The 18,185-nt window shown below is 34.6% G+C and overlaps 1 protein-coding gene across 1 annotated transcript in view; it reads right to left on the bottom strand.

Annotated features, from left to right (window-relative positions):
- Window positions 1-18,185, bottom strand: part of LOC106691658 (rho GTPase-activating protein 190-like) — a gene marked incomplete at its 5' end in the record, with an annotated part of 40,175 nt that overhangs the window by 12,225 nt on the left and 9,765 nt on the right. The window contains 1 exon segment of the mRNA XM_014437508.3: window positions 3,942-4,120. Within this exon segment, the coding sequence (XP_014292994.3) occupies window positions 3,942-4,120 (179 nt within the window).

The following is an 18,185-nucleotide window of genomic DNA, read 5'->3' as shown; positions in this document are numbered from 1 at the left end:
TTTTTATTTTTAATTATATATTATATTTTAGACTCTTAATCTCTAAGTAATCAGAATGGAACTTTTTTAGCAATAACTTTTAATTAACACCTACTTTTACAAATATACTTAAAATTCTATGTTGTACAACACTAACCAATTTATACAATCTTCTTTTGATGATGGAAGGTTTTCTTTGTCTTCTTTCTCTAACAAACTAACACCTGCTGTTAATCTTTCAGCAAACAAACACTGACTGTTAACAAAGCATTTGTCCTCTAAAAGTTTTCACTCATCACATTCACAGAAGATCTAAAACAAAGAGTCCATTATTCTTCTTCGGTGACTCTTTGATGTCTTCTTTGTCAAGATCTCTACCCTTGAGCTATACAAAAGATGATGATGACCTCCTGCAACCAGGAAACATCATTCCCCGCGCCTAGGCAATGAAGCCCAACAAAACCTTACCTTCTCCTTGCCTAGACGTTCGGTGCGATTGTAGCACTATGATTTTGAGTTTTTTCTTATGATTCCCTTTATGAATGATTTTCTTTAATACTTATTCTTAACTTTTATTTTTTCTTAAATGTATTGTAATTTCAATAATGATGGGAAGTTAGTTCATTTGTTTTGTTGAACCAAAAAGTAAGCTAACCAATTTTCATCAGTAAAATATGGAGTCACAAAAGACATCGTTCAGAGCTTCAAGATGGCAGCGCTATTCTGAAGTCAGTAGAATCGCTGCCATCTTGAGCAGATTCAAATATTTTCAACTTTATTTATCTTCCTATCATGATAGTAATTATAATAGATTTGAGAAAAAATAAAATTCGATAATAAGTGTAAAAGAATAATATTATAAAGAAAATCAAAAGCAAAAGCTCAAAACGGTTGTGGTGTAATCAATGTTTGCATCGAACATCTAGGTAGGGGACTCTTTTTTTTTAAAGACTGGTTGGTTTGGATGGTGGAGAAAATGGATGTGTCCGGGAAACTAGGACGTCTATAGGAAGAGGTGGTGCAGACCACCTTTTTCTACTGTCAGTGGTAGATATTCAGAAAAAGAAGACATCAAGAATCATCCAAAAAGAATAGATGACTCTTTGTTTTGATCGCTAGGAGATTGAAGGTATCCTGGAAGCTAGAAGAGGACCGAGCCTTTGTCTTCTGTCAGTGGTAGCATCTTTAGAATGAAGACATTGAGAACAATCATTCATCAAAGAAGATTATATAATTGGTTAGTATCAACATATAATTTAAGTATATTAATAAAAGTAGCCAGAAATATAGTTCAATATCATTGTGTTCTGATTGTCTGGAAAACCCACTCTGAGATTAAGAGTCAATAATGTTATAAAATTTAAAATAAAATTCTCATATCTAGTTAATATTCAATCTTTCCAATTGAACCTTTTCATCTTCAAAGCTATTGTGACTTCCAAACTTTTCGGACCATAACTCAGTATACTTTGAAATTACATTGAAAAAAGTACACAAACAGTATACATAAAACAGAACCAACTACATAACCAAGTCTGGTGACAGGTCAAATTTTTAGAACCATCTCACCATTCAATTTAAAAAATATTTTAAAATTCATAGCAAATTGTTGGCATTTCAGACTGAAAACCAAATCGTACAAACTATTCCTTATCACAACGTGAACGCGACCTTACATACAATGACAGTCCATTAGAGTAGATAGAGATATTACAAATCATAAAAGACTTAAATAAAAAGAAAACACCAGGACATGGCAAAATCAATACCGACATCTTACAGTATATTACAGAAAATTACCCATTTTTAATCACATCTATTAATTTGGGGGCAGTCAATCATACCGAAAGCATGGAAAAAAAGACTACTACACATTATACCAAAACAAGACTTTAACAAACTGCGACCAATTCTATTTATTATCTATTATTCTACCAATACATGAGCAAGATTCTAGACAAACTAATCAATAGCAGACTAACGCACTATCTAACCACTAAGGGAATACTCAATCCTCACCAGTTTAGTTTCATGCCACAAAAAAAGCATGATTGATGCTTTATATAATGCCAAAACTTATATTAAAAATGCTCTAATAATAAATTCAAATTACCTCATGATCAAACTAGATACTGTAGGAGCTTTCAACAGTGTATGGGCACCAATTATATTAGAAAACTTAAGAAAATATAATTGCCCAAAGCAAAAAACATCTTTTTACTAATTTCTAATTTCTTCAAAGATAGGACAATCAAAATCAGAACGAACTACTACACACTTAAGAAAGACCACACGACTGGTATTCCACAAGGTCATGTTTTTCTTCAACACTCTGGAATATTCTTCTCAACACACTTTTTGAATTACAGTTACCTTAGGGAGTACAAATTTTATCCTACGCCGATGACATTGTGCTACTTGTAACGGACTAACATTTCACAAAACTACACGTTCTGACCAACCAGTTCCACCAATGCAGTTCAACGTGGAGAACAACAGGAGGAGCTATGACAAGAAGTGAAAAAATGATCGAGGAAGAAACCTCGCCCTAAGCCATTGAGGCTTGATGCAGTCATTGTGAAAATACCGGAGAGCCAGTCCTACTCAGATATCCTGCAAAAGGTGAGAGAAGATCCGGTGATGGTGGAAATGGCATCATCAATCACAAAGGTCCAGAAAATTAATAAAGACGACCTGTTACTCCAATTGAACCGGAAGAAAGAGCAATCTCTTGCAGCACTAACAAGCTCAATGGAGGGTGTGCTTAGCGAAGGGGCAAAAGTGGGGACTTGGACGGAGGAGTCCCTTTTCAAGCTGCGGGATTTGGATAATCTCACCACCAAAGAGGAGGTTGCAGAGGTCTTAAAACCTCTTCTGGGTGAAGAGTCAGTGTCCATCACAGAAAATCCATCTGTAAAGCCTCTGGCGGTACACAAACAGCGGTCATTTCAATTCCAGTTCTCCAGGCTAGGAAGATTATGGCTCAAGGAAAGGTCCGAGTAGGACTGGTTGGTAGCCATATACATGAAAGACTCAGAGTTTAAAAATGTTCCATTGCTGGGAATATGGACACATAGCTCAGAATTGTGTTGGAAAGGATAGGACCTGCCTATGTCAAAACTGTGGTAAAGCAGGTCACAAAGTTAGTGATTGTGACCAGAAACCTCAATGCGCATTATGTGCGGGAAATGGAGATGCTTACCACCCCAGTGGAAGTAGTAAGTGTCCAGCTTTCCGTACAGCATTGAGAACAATGATGCAAGACCAACAACATCGCAGATGAGAATACTTCAACTGAATTGAAAATGAAGTAATGCCTAATGGTGGTTCCATGGAGAGGAATAAATAGGTGTAGGGCGGTGGTTTTAGTAGATCCAACACAGAGGTAGGTACTAGCCTATCTGTGTCTTTTGAAGATTTCCACCGACCCTCGTAAACACACACACACACAAACATAATACATACATTTATAACAAATAAAAAATATGTATATATTTTTTCCTTAGTACAGTGGCCACAACAAACAGGTTTACTTTTCCTCCAGAGTGAAATTTGCAGAACATGAATGGATCTAATAGTCCATTATCCATAATGAATAATTCAAGATAATTAATATTATATAAACTGTTTGTTTAAATTCATTATTTTTATTTTCTCTATCCTAGAACCTTCAATTTTGCTTAGCATGGCTTTCAAATTTAAAAATATATATATACAATTGATGATGAGGACGAGCCTTTAATGTTGAAACATATTTAAGATAGATTTAATTTAATTTAAGGAAAAAGGAAGGTTATCAATAATGAAATATAATTAAGAAAATTAATTATTGTGATCATTGATAGAAAACTATAATTGAAAAAAATAATCATCAATTGGTGAAAAAAAATATATAATTATATAGGAGAAATAATAACGTACCCTTGCATGAAATACACTCATTTAATCATAGTCACAATTACCTTTATGTTGAAATGATGAATTTGAAGTTGTAAAGTGTGCTTGCAGCCTATCTGCAGTAGCATTGCCTTCAGTGATCAATAAATGACACAAATCATTTGTAAAGAAAGCATTGACTCCTCCTATATCAGTGATAGCCATTATTTGGATAGGAAGGTTTGGTATGTTCATGGAAAATGCACTAGAATGAAAAGTCACACAAATACGTCAAACCAACAATTATTGGATACATTTAATACCTAAAATTAATAAAGCTATGCTCTAGTATAAAATATATTACACTGAATAATTTAAATGTTTACATTAAATACTTATTATTATTAAAAACATCATCATAAAAAAAAAGAATCTGTCCCAAAGAGCTCTGAATATTATTGAAAAAAAAAATCTACTGGTTTCAATCTTCAACTGACAACCTCAAAGCACAATCAATGTCATTAGATTTTTTAATACTTTTGGAATTTTTCTAGTTTCACAACCATAGTTCCTATTCCAGACTAATCTTCTTCTATACTTCCCTTAATATGAGGAGCCCACAAGGTTTCTCTTTCTCATCAATCCTATTTTCTATTTATATTAAGTTCCATTAATTGAATAACATCATTCACATAAATCATTTCCCTAATCTCATCTGTAACTTCTAATATTCTTTACATGCTAACCTGCAAATTTTAAACTCAAGGCACTTCCACAATGCTCATATGAAGTATATCAAAATACTATAAACATCCTTTATCCACACAAGAGATAATAGAAATGTAAAATCATTGTCTCTAAAAATCTGTTTAGTACATAAATCATAAGAAACTTTCTTCTTTGAAAATGTGGGAAATAAAACAATGACAAGAGAAGCTTATCAGAACTTGATAAAAGAATCTTTTTCTTCTTATTGAAGAAATGGGTAGAAATAAAGAATGGTAGATCAGGGATAATATATCATGTCAGTTGTTTGAAACTCAAGAGATTTATACTTATACTTACTTTTAAAAAAATCACCAGCTATAACTGATGGGTTCAGAACAGCTGTTGGAAGAAAGCAAGGCAAAATATTAATTTCTATGATATAGCATATTTCTTGTAAGGATTAGCAAAATATCTGGACAATAATCTATGAAGCTAACAATATGACTGCTTAGAAGGTAAAAAGTTTCAAGGATTAATGAGCCCTGGAATTTACATTTTATTTTTCGACATAATAAACTTAAATTTTTAAATCAGTATAATCCATTGTAAGCTAGGATATTAACCCTTTATAGATCACAGATATATATATATATATATATGTATATATATTGTAATATCCTCTTTTTTTATAAATCGTTATCTTTTAAATCCTCTTTTTTTTATGAATAATTATATTTTATATATAAAATTTTTAGTGTGCTCTAGAAGAACTCGTGTTGATTCCCGATATGTTTGGGGCATTCAAAAAGTTTGCAAAGAAGGTGTTCCAAATAAAAGACTGCTTACCAAATGATTAATATAACATTAATAATATGTATAATGTATGTTACAATTATATGTTTATAGATGTAACAATCATATTTATATAGAGTGTGTATCAATAATATGAGCTATGAATATAACAATTATATGTATATATAGCAGACCCACTTGAATGTAGGTAGGAAGTTACTGGAGCCCTGTTTAGTGGGAACAGCTCTTCAGTTGCAGGCAACCCATTAGCTTTGTTGTCAAAATTAGTGCCACATTGTTATAGAGATTAAGCAATTTCTCACTTTGATCCAGAGATATTTGGACCAACGTGAGTGCAGGCCTGAACACTTGGGAACTTTGCTTCCTGTGATGCAGGAGGCTTGGTGACCGAGTCCTTTCTTGACAGAATATTAAAATGTCAGGAAGTTTGGAACGTACCGCTGGTATAGGGTTGCCCTAAGGTACAGGAGGGGAAAGAAGGAAAAAAAAGAGAGGGAGAGAGAGATTTTATTGTTCTTGATTATTAACAATTTTACAATAAGCCATGATGCTCTGAGACTACAGTGTCTCATTGAGTAATTCAAATTATTCAGGGTTCTGGGTACAATATAAGTTTTGTGAAAACAAGGACAAGAGATAACAAAAACAATTTTTTTTAAACATGTTAACTTCTTAGGAAGAGCGACCGGTGGCGTACGCTAGCAGGCGGTTAACAGATGCAAGACAAGGTACAGTGCACTTGAGCGAGAACTGTTAGGCATTGTGTGGGTGGTAGAACATTTTCGCCCCTATGTATTCGGGAGGAAATTCCGCGTACATACTGATCACAGACCGCTTCAATGGGTTGGGGAGCTTAAAGATCCTCGGCTAGGGTCACCAGATGGAAGGAACTCCACAACCAGTACAACATCGTAATCCAGTAAAAACCAGGACAAGAAAATGTAGTCACTGACTGGGTATCCCGCGCGATCACCGTAAATGCAATAGAGAAGGAACAACTACAGACATCAGGAGAGGTGAGACAATTTTTGCGAGAATGGACGCCAGGAGAAGAAGTAACGCAAAGCATGATGGGGAACGACCATGAGCCATCATCCGAGAACTAAAGCTCGACCGATGGAAGACCAACGGAGATGGTATAGATAAAAGCATAGATATAGATAAAATAAAAGCAACTTCTTCCATTATTGGTGGAACTTCTCCTAAATTATTGACCATCTTTCCTTCTTCTTTTATTTCTAAAGTTTCTCTGTTATTTTTATACAGTTTTTGAAATATTTTGTGGCTACTCTGCTTATATTTTCCCTATTGGTTACGAACTCTCTTCTATTGTTTTCCAGAGCAACCATCCATTGTTTGCCTTTGGACAGTTCTTTTTGAATCTTTTTTGTAGACCTGCTTTCTACTAAAATGTTTTCTATAATATTTATATTGTGTATATGTATATATAGTTGACCGTAAAAATTGATATATAGGAAGATGGTCAGGGTTGCGGTCAATAGTGAAACAAAAATAGTTTACAACTATTTATTTTCCAACGTTTCGCCCCACTTTGCAGGGCTTCATCAGGGCTGTCCAAATGAATATGTTGAACAGTAAGTTACAGCTGTTCAACTTATTCATTTGGACAGCCCTGCAAAGTGGGGGGAAAGGTTGGAAAATAAATAGTTGTAAACTATTTTTGTTTCACTATTGACCGCAACCCTGACCATCTTCCTATATATTTATATTGTGTTTTTCCAGATCTTTTATACTTTTCCTCATTAGATATTTAGGGCTGTGAGATCTTTTCTTTTGCTTTCCGAAGTATTACTTCTTTCTTTTATCCTTTTGCGAATAATAAAGTTGTTTAGTATCCTCCGATAGTTTACATTTTTTATTTCGAATGAAGCTGGGAACTAGTGTAGTTGTATCATCAATAGCTTTAGAGATGAGGTTATGTTTTTCCTGTACAATAAAGGGAGTATTTTCTTCTTTTCTACATGCTTGACTGTTCTCGATATATTTTGAAAAATCGGTACGGAACTTTCCTATTCGGGTGTGTTCTTGAAGAATAACAGTTTTCTTTTTTACTTTAAATGGTCTCTTTTCCTTGAGCTTTTCAACATATAACTCCGCTCTTAGCAGCCTGTGGTCTGTGTTAAAATTGAAACTGTTTATGATCTCTTGATTTTTTACTAGATTGATTTGATTAGTAAGAAAATAATTTAGCTCAAATTTGTGGCCTTTGGGTGAACACCATGTCCATTTTGCCTTTGCCCTTATTTTAAAGAATGAGTTGACAATTTTCAAACGTTGACTAGAGCAAAAGTTTATTATTCGGTTGCCACCTTCATTCCTTTCACCAAATCCCCAATCTCCCATAACTTGGTCTTTGCCATCTAGTTTGACTCCAGTTCTGCCATTGAAATCTCCCATCACAACAATCCAATTGTTTTTTCTTTTAAAGCTAGAAACTAATAGCTCCAATTTTTCATAGAATTTTTCGTTTGCTTCTGTTGAGTCTTCCATTGTAGGGGCATTTAATTGTACAATAGTTATGTGTTTAATAGGAGTTATTTTTAATTTTAACATGCCTATGTTACCAGCCATACTAACCAGCCTGTTCTACCACTTTCCTACAGAACAGTAAAATCAATCAAGCTCCGCCTACTCCCCACCTGGCATCTGTTCTCACTTCAATCGGCTGGTCGAGCTTTAGTTCTCGGATGATGGCTCATGGTCGTTCCCCATCATGCTTTGCGTTACTTCTTCCACTGCCGTCCATTCTTGCAAAAATTGTCTCACCTCTCCTGACGTCTGTAGTTGTTCCTCCTCTATTGCATTTACGGTGATCGCGCGGGATAGCCAGTCAGCGACTACATTTTCTTGTCCTGGTTTTTACTGGATTACGATGTTGTACTGGTTGTGCAGTTCCTTCCATCTGGTGACCCTAGCCGAGGATCTTTAAGCTCCCCAACCAATTGAAGCGGTCTGTGATCAGTATGTACGCGGAATTTCCTCCCGAATACATAGGGGCGAAAATGTTTTACCACCCACACAATGCCTAACAGTTCTCGCTCAAGTGCACTGTACCTTGTCTCTGCATCTGTTAACCGCCTGCTAGCGTACGCCACCGGTCGCTCTTCCTAAGAAGTTAACATGTTTAAAAAAAATTGTTTTTGTTATCTCTTGTCCTTGTTTTCACAAAACTTATATTGTACCCAGAACCCTGAATAATTTGAATTACTCAATGAGACACTGTAGTCTCAGAGCATCATGGCTTATTGTATAATTGCTTGGGAAATGCATTCTCGAATGATTTAGGGAAGAGAATGTGAAGTTATGAACTCTCTCTCTCTCTCTCTCTCTCTCTCTCTCTCTCTCTCTCTCTCTCTCTCTCTCTCTCTCTCTCCCCTCTATCATGAGCTAAAACAACTTTATATTGCCATCTGTATATTATCATATTACTGTCTTTATCATAACTAATTACTTAAATTTTCTTATTTGATGTAATGAAATAATAAATGTTGAAGACAGGCTATGTTAGAGTAAAAATTATAAGAATACCTTATTATTGCCTAGAAACCCGCCCTGAGATTAAGAGTCAATCATGTTATAAAATTCAACTATCTATTTAATATTAAAGCTTTCATTTTAACCTGAGCTAACCTTAGATACGAGAATTAAGTTAAAAACTATCAATTTTCCTTTTTATTTATTTTAAATAATTTTTTTAATATTAAAATATAGTTCTTCCATCAAATATTTGTTTTCTAGATTACACTAAAGGAAAAATCCAACCGTTAAAAATTAATAGATTTTTACTAAATGAATAAAAAAAATTTTACCCCAAAAAATGGTGGCTGCTTGGGTTTCAATGCCTCCAACTGATACCAGAAATTAAAATCCTCTTGAGTATAATTATCTGGTATCGGTTAGAAGTGGACTCGGACTGATAATTAGAGAGTTAGAGGGGAGATCTATATTTAGAAACCGATAATATTGGTATATCGGTTTTCTATTAAAAAAAAAAAAAAAAAAAAAGGTTGCAGCTAAAAAAAACATAGATGAGTAAAAAATTATTGGTAATATACACTCCAATATTGAACCCAAATATCGATATAATGGTAAAAAAAAATTATATTTTTCGATATAATTTAATAAAAGAAAATCAATATTTCCTTAAAGAAAACAAGAAAATTTTATATGAAATTTAAAAATGAAATAAAGATATATTGTTTCAATAATTTCATATTCATTTTGATATTCCACATTCTTATTAATATCAATATCGAAGTTTAGTAACGATATTTCGATATTATTTAATTGAACAATTTTAACATAAATTTTAAAAAAGAAATATCGATATTTTGATCAAATAATATCATAAATTCTTAAATTAATGATCTTCTACTGGACGAGCCTCTAGAAACAAATATGAAATTGGTGAATGAACACAATCTTCCTTATTTAAATATATTAGTTTATTTCACAGACGACGTTTTGGGGTTATCCCCCATCTTCAGGTTAACTGATTAACATAATTAACTCCTTATTTGTCATTCCATGCTGATATTAAACATATTATTGTCAATCATTAAAAACTTTTTATAGTATCAACTATTACACATTTTTAAATCAAGGAGAAGAATTGACATAATAATATTTCGATATTATTTAATTGAACAATTTTAACAGAAAATTTCAAAATTAAATATCGATATTTTGATCAAATAATACCATAATTTCGTTTAAAAACACTAGAAAATATTATGCCAAGTTCAAAATGAAATATTGATATTTTGTTTTATTAATTTAATATTCATTTTGATATTTGGCATTTCTATTAAAATCGATATCACAGTTTACACGAAAATTATCGAAATATTGATATTTTGTTAAACAAAGCAGAGAAAATTTGATGAAAAGCTTTTGGTGGCAAGATTATTATTATTAGATCAATGTCTTCAGCGGCACTAATCGATGTTGGCAAAGAGACTGTTTGAAATGGGTTTGCCACTGTCGAAATTATTATCAACATTTTTATTCCCCTAGTATATTTCTTTTAAATCTATTTTTATTTATAATTCATTTAATGTTTCATATTTAACATTTGTTTTAGTGGCAAACCCATCTGAAACCTCTTGCCATATGATCAATTACTAATAATTAACAATGAACGAACTAGGGTTTTTTTCGTTTTCTAAACAAAACTGAATATTTCCCTTGATAATAATTATGAATGTTTTGTTCTATGTTCAAGTGTAAATATTGTTGTTTTGACAAATAAAGAGCGTATTTAAAGAGTCATCTTTATCGTTACAACAGGAACATGCAGTAAAAGCTTAAAAATGAAATTCCGATATTTTGAATTAATAATTTCATACCTGCTTTGATATACCACATTCTTATTAATATAAATATCAAAGTTAGGTAATGATATTTCGATTTTATTTGATCAAAATATCGATATTTCATTTTTAAATTTTTTATTAAAATTGATTTTGATATGAAATATGGGTTGGAATATCACTACCATAGTTGATATCAATATTAATTTAATAGAAAAGTCGAGTATAGAAAGCTATATTAAATATGGAGTAAGAAATTTTAATTTTTATAATTCTTTAGTCTTTTTTAACAAAATATCGATAGTTCGATCATATGAAATCGAAATAAATATGAAATTATTTAAACAAAATAATGATATTTCAATTGGAAATGTTCCATAAAATTTTCTAGATTTATTTAACAAAATATTGATATTTCGATCAAATAATATTGGAATATCAATACTAAACTTCAATATCAATATTAAATAGAATGTCAAATATCAAAATGAATATGAAATTATCAAAACAAAATATCGATATTTTATTTTCAAACTTTCCATAATATTACACAGTTTTTTAAAACAAGTTTCTAGTTTTCTTTAACAAAATATTGATTAAATAATATCAGAATATTGTTGCTTAACTTTGATATCAATATTAAAAAGAATGTGGAATATTAAAACAGGTATGAAATTATTGAAACAAAATATAGATATCTTATTTCGAATTCTCCATAAAATTTTCTTGTGTTTTCAAACCAAATATTTATATTTGGACAAAAAATATCAGAATATCATTACTAAACTTCAATACTGATATTAATAAAAATGTTGAATCACGAAAAAGGTATGAATTTATTGAAAGAACATATGGATATGTTATTTAAAATAATATCTGTATATTGTTATTGAACTTAGATATTGAAATTAATAAGAATGTCAATAAAATATTAACATTTTTTTTTTATTATCACTACCAAAGTTTGATATCTATACATAAGAAACAAAATTATTGGAATGTTTGTATGTTGAGGATGTCGATATTTCAACTGGATGTTATTTGATAATATCCATAATTTAAATTGGAGAATATCAAAATATTGATGTTTTTTTACATTTTTTTCTGGAAATAATATATCCAATTATATTTTAGTTCATATTTGTTATGTTTACGTCATGGTTACCATGGTGTTGCTTTGCTTCACCATTGTTAGGAATTTTTTTACATGTTCTGATTAGGTATGACATAAAATAGGTCTTCCTACGATATATTATATTATCATTTTATAATGATGATTGCTTAAATTTGTTAAATTTTCGATATTGATATTTTAGTGCCGATATAATATCGATATCGATATTTTGTTTCTGATATCCCATCCCTACAGGAGACTGGTTTCTTTGAGGTTGGACTCTACTGTTTCAAAAGAGCAAATACTTTATTTATCTGGGGTCAGAGGTCATCTCTGCTAACGATATATCTCGGGAGATCAACAGAAGGATAGTGATGGATAGCTGATTCTACTTTGGGCTTGTATGGCAATGTAGAAGCAAATTCCTTTCAAACAGGACAAAGATTACCAGTTTTACCAGTTTTAGGGGTCAGACGCCTGAGCATATACAAAACGGATGGGAACAGACTTCTCATCTTCAAAAGAAGAATCCTAAGAAGAATTGGTAGTCCTGTTAGGGGTCAAGGGGCTGGGGAGAAGTTTCCTTCACTCAGTCCCAGGGGAGTAGCTGAAAGACCAAAGATGCCTTGGCGGAAGTTTTGAGGATGCTACAACCAGGACGGTCCATGCATGTTGAAGTACTGCATCCTGCAAGAGGTGACTCTGCTTATACTGAAGATGGCGGATCTAGACTGGGAAGTCAATAAATATCCCCCAATCCAAGGCGGAACAGCATAGGCTTTGGATGTATGGCTGAGGGTTGGCAACAGTCGAACTATGCAAACTCTGAATACCAGGCAACCTCCAGTTTTATTTAGCCTTCCTGTTGCATATGGGGCTCTCTCACAGGTGACTGTTTAAATCCTTAGCTACTCGTGGGAATGGACAAGAATAAATTAAATATTTTAGTGGAGGAAGGAGAGGTTTTCCTCAGCTTCCAAAACAACAATAACAGAGGAGTCACTGTCTCAAACAAAAATAGAAGGCGTAGAAACCGGTAATAAGGGTGAAACTCCCAAGTCAACACCAAAAGAAGCAAAGGAGGAAAAGGCTTGCCCATCTCCTAAAGATTCTGATACCAAAGAGGATGATAAGGACGTTAGTCCAATAACCAAACTGAGTGGGTCCAGGAGAAAAAGATTTTACTGGCAAAAAAGGAATAGATATGCCGAGGAGGAGGCGCTCAGAAAGAGTAAAGACCCCATGAACAGCCATAAGGGTCTATTGGAAGAGGGGCATAGGGCCCGATCAAATGAGAATACTCTCCCAATAGCGAAAGAGATAGGAAACCAAAGAGGACAAAGACTTGCTCAGAAATTCCCGGAGGACAAATGGTTGGTAAAGGGGTAGTTACCCCAACCATGTCCTACCATAAGACTATGGAAGGAATAAGGGTATGTATATTTTCAGAAAACTACACCGAGTATGAATTCAGTGAGGAGCAATTTAACAGTATCCAACTGGAAATGACCAACCTCATACTCAATGTGAACCAAGCAACGGTAGAATGGGTAATAGAAAATACACCCAGACTAAAACCGTGGGAGGGAGCAAAACTGAAGGCTCTTAAAGAGGAGTATCTGCCTAGGAAGAAGCCTGGTATAGTAACTCCCCCATATAAAATATACAGAGGAAGAGATCCTCAAAATAATTCACAACCAGAATCCTAATATGAGGGCGAACACATGGAGGGTGTTCAAACGGAAGGATAACCCTAATGGTACTTAGATAGTTGTAGGATTGGAAAAAGAGCAACTGAAGGCCCTCGCAGAACAAGGTAGGATATACTTTGGTGTAAGAGAGGAATTCTTCAGACTGCTAGGTGAAGCAAAGAAGCCTGACGCTACCAGGGAGGGGAGAAAAGGGGGGCCAAGCCCTACGGGTCCCCTGTCGGATAAGCAGACGAGTTGTCGATTCTGAGTGCTGGGCAGGGCCTTCGGGGGCTAGGTCGGAACCTAAACCTCCTCTGACTGGAGTAGCAGAAAGTGGGAGAACCCCTTCCCTATGGAAAATGGAAGAGAAAAGAAGACCCAGAGGATCAGGAAAGAGAGATAAGCCTCTGGGTAGGAAATAATATATAAACAAAAAAAATGGGATATATTAAAATAATACAGCCCAAATATTGATGATAATGATAATAATAATGATCAGCCCTAATAGTAAAGAGATTCACCAATGATAACATAGATATAGGGTTGCTTCAAGAAGCTTGAAATATAAGAGGTAAAACTCTCAACAAAGGTAAGTCAGCTCATCTATTTTACAGACACAAATAGACCAAGAGCGGTTATCATGATAAATAATAATATTAATTATTTTTATGATTTCAGAGTGTGTATCACAAGTTGGTGTTGCAGTAGTGATAGAGGTACCAGTGAGAACAGAAAAGAAAAGGCTGGTTTTCCCCTCAGCTTACTTCCTAGGTGATCAAGAGGAAGTACCACGAGAAACATAGAGATCTTCATAAATTACTGCAAAAGGTATAATTATGAATACATCATTGGATGTGATACAAATGCCCACAATACAGTATAGGGCAGCACGGGCACAAACAAGAGGGGTGAAGAACTCTTGGAATATTTAATATCAAATAATATAGATATCATTAATAAAGGAAATAAACCAACCTTTATGACAAGGAATAGACAAGAGGTTCTTGATTTAACCTTGCACAAAGGATAGTATTAAAGACTGGAATGCCTCCCAGGAAATCTTATTGTCTGATCATCAACAGATCAGATTTAATGTGGAGATTAGTAGGGAAAAAATACAAAATATAAGAGTACCTAGACTCACAAATTAGAAATTATATGAGGAATTATTAACCTCAGACCTAGGGATTGAAACAAACCTAATAGAAACAATTGAATCTCTAGAAAAGGCAGCAACTGAAGTGCATAATGCAATCCATAGCTCCTATGAGGAAAGCTGCCACATAAAGAAAAAAAGAGACAAAAAGGGTTTTGTACCATGGTGGAACAAAACTCTAAAAAATCTTAGAAGAGCAAGAAAACTCTTCAATAGAGCAAAAGGGCAAGGCGATGTGAGGAATATAGGCAAGCCCTAACAGAATATAATAAAGAAATTAGAAAATCAAAGAGACAGTCTTGGAGAAAGTTTTGTGAAGGGATAAAGAATTTATCCTCAGCAGCCCGAATACATAAGGTCCTCCAAAAATACCGGGATAATGGTCCTGTTTCTATCTCTAGATCAGATAAAACTTATACAGAGAAACAAGAGGAAACACTGAAAGAGTTATTAAAACTCCACTTTCATTAGTGCACCTTTGTAAATGAAGAGGTTGAACCTGTAGCAGTCAGCGAGCACGAAGTGCCGCTATAACTCACCAGAGCACAGCACCTCGAGCCTCACTGAAGCTCCCAAATTTACATATTGCATTATTTTGTAAAAACACATTGTCATTTTTATATATTAATAATTTCTGTTCATAATACTTAGCAATATCTGTACAATGAATAATAAATAATAACAATGCAATGCACGAACCTATCTCAAGCAGACAGGTACCGACCACTTCTCGGTCACAGCCGCATGGACTAGGCCTATAAATAAGGGACTCTAAATCCCCCAAATTGATCTTAGATCCACGTCCTTACCTGGGTCTAGTCATGGCACTGGTGGCGTACACACTGCTTGAGATAGAGAAGTTCATTGCCAATCTATTCTCGCAAATGTTGTTTTTCTGTACGCACACCTAAGACGATGGGCTATCTCCTCTCCTTCTCTCCAGCAATCTTAGTCCGTCCGCTTCATCTCGGCAACTAAGATTGTAACCTAATCCTTAACGGTTACAATGGTCCGTCTGCTTCATCTCGGCAACCAGTGTAATTTCCCGTCTCTCCCCGGCTCTAGTCCGTCCGCTTCATCTCGGCAACTAGAGCTGCACCTAGCCTTATCAGCTTACTGGTCCATCCGCTTCATCTCGGCAACTAGAGCTGCACCTAGCCTTATCAGCTTACTGGTCCGTCCGCTTCATCTTCATCTGGCTCCTATCATGACAGTTCTAATCCATCCGCTTCATCTCGGCAACTAGAACTGTTACTCAGCCTCAGACTCTCTCAGCCTTGACCTCCTCTACCTGCGTCAGTGTCCAGGGCTCATCCTCTGGGACGGCCGTTCCTAACTTATAATGAATACGCCTTGTCGAGGGCCTTCTGTAAAGTGGATATCAGGCTGGAGAAACCGCCAAAGACCAGACAACCCCGACAAGTGGTGACCTCGACTTGATCGAGGCCGAAGAAGAGAAGCCCGCCCGACGTGACCAAGGCCGACGAAGATAAGCCCAAAGGCTTATAGACCAATGAGTCTTTCTTCAGTAATATTGAAAACAATGGAAAAGGTAATGGATGTATACATAAGGGGTTTAATAGTTCGGAATTCTCCACTACATCCATATCAGTTTGCTTATCAAGCGGGAAAATCAACAATTTTAGCGCTACATTGTCAGAGAATTCTATAGATAATAAAGAAATAGCACTGTGTGCATTATTGGATATAGAGGGTGCTTTGATAATACCTCACATGAAACAATGGGTAAGGCTACCAAGAAGAAAGGAGCTGGTGAAGCAACTGTCTCTTGAATAAATGAAATGCTAACAGAAGCATTATAGCAAAGGTAGGAGAAACAGAGCTGAAGATAAAAACAGCTAAAGGATGTCCACAGGGGGGAGTTCTCTCTCTCCTCTTGTGGACTATGGTGGTAGACTGTCTCCTATATAAACTAACAAACAGAGGATTTGAAACTATAGGTTATGCAGATGATATATATGTCTATAATAATAAGAGGCAAGCATGAAGCAACTTTGATAGAGCGCATGTAAATAGCCTTGAAGGTCACTAGGGATTGAGCATAAATCCAAGCAAAACCACCATTGTACCCTTTAAGAGGAAGAGGATTCTTCATATAGAATATTGTAAACTGGGAGGAGTACAGATCAATACCACTAAAAAGGTGAAATACTTAGGAGTAATCATAAATCCAAAACTCAAATGGAATTCCCATATAAACAGAGTCATAGGAAAAGCTAGAGCTTCCCTATGGACGTGTAAAAGTTTATTTGGAAAAAATGGGGAATTGAACCCAAAATGGCAGAATGGTTATACACAAGAGTTATAAGACCCATAATAACCTATGCATCGGCAATTTGGTGGCCGAAAACAGAGGAAAAAACCTCACAAATAAAATTGGGAAAGGTACAAAGAATGGCGTGTCTAGATGTAACAGGAGCAATCAGAACATGCTACACAGCAGCTATGGAGGTAATTCTAAACTTAACTCCACTACACATCTGGATACAAAAAGAAACCATAATGAGTGCTTTAAGTATAGAACGTGATTGGAATTATAAACCAGGAAATCATCAAGGACACTTAAAAATCTTAAATAAGATTAAGGGTAAAGAATGGATGAGTTTACTAAGTGACCATTTACCCAAAAGACTGGATTTTGAAAAAAAACTTCAAAGAATGTATTCCAGACAAAGAGATGTGGAGGAAAGGAGGCCCTAAGGGCGCATTGGTCTGGTATACAGATAGATCAGTTAAGGAAGGAAAAGCAGGGGCTGGGGTTTTAGGACCAAATTGCAAAAGAACCCTAGCAATGGGAATAAACTCAACTGTTTTCCAAACTGAAATAGATGCAATAGAAATAGCGGCATTAGAATACATTGAAAACAATCCAATAAGAAAAAACATTTATATAATATCACACAGCCAGGCTGATTTAAAGGCAATAATCTCCTATACTATAAAGTCAGGGCTAGTCTGGAATTGCCTGGAAAGACTAAAGGAATTAGCCGGAGGAAGGACCCCAGGACATGAGGGGATTGAAGGAAACGAGATGGCAGATACCCTAGCAAGGAAGGGATCATAAATGATGCTAATTGGCCCTGAGCCACATTACACCATATCTGGAAGTGCAATCAGGAAGGTAGTTGATTTCTGGAAACATACTGGACATTGAAACCAGGCATGAAGCAATCCAAGCTCTTTATTGAAATATTAGAGGAAAAGGCAAAATTTTACTTTAACCTCAGAGATTAAATTAACTTTTAAGGTTCAAAGTAAAATAAAAATAGATGTATAGGAAGATGGTCAGGGTTGCAGTCAAAGGAGAAACAAAAATAGTTTACAACTATTTATTTTCCGACGTTTCGCCCCACTTTGTAGGGCTTCATCAAGGCTAAAAAGATACAAAATGATACAATGATAAGAATAAAAATACAAAGATAAGATACAATGAATGGAATATGGTCCAGGTGCGGTAAAAAAAAAACTCAAATAGTAGAATTATACTATTTTAT

The sequence above is a fragment of the Halyomorpha halys genome, unplaced genomic scaffold (assembly GCF_000696795.3).
Source record: "Halyomorpha halys isolate HHAL.00 unplaced genomic scaffold, Hhal_1.1 Scaffold2627.1, whole genome shotgun sequence".
NCBI lineage: Eukaryota > Metazoa > Arthropoda > Insecta > Hemiptera > Pentatomidae > Halyomorpha > Halyomorpha halys.
The sequence above is the reverse complement of the archived record's forward strand: the minus strand, read 5'-3'. Positions and strand labels throughout refer to the sequence as shown.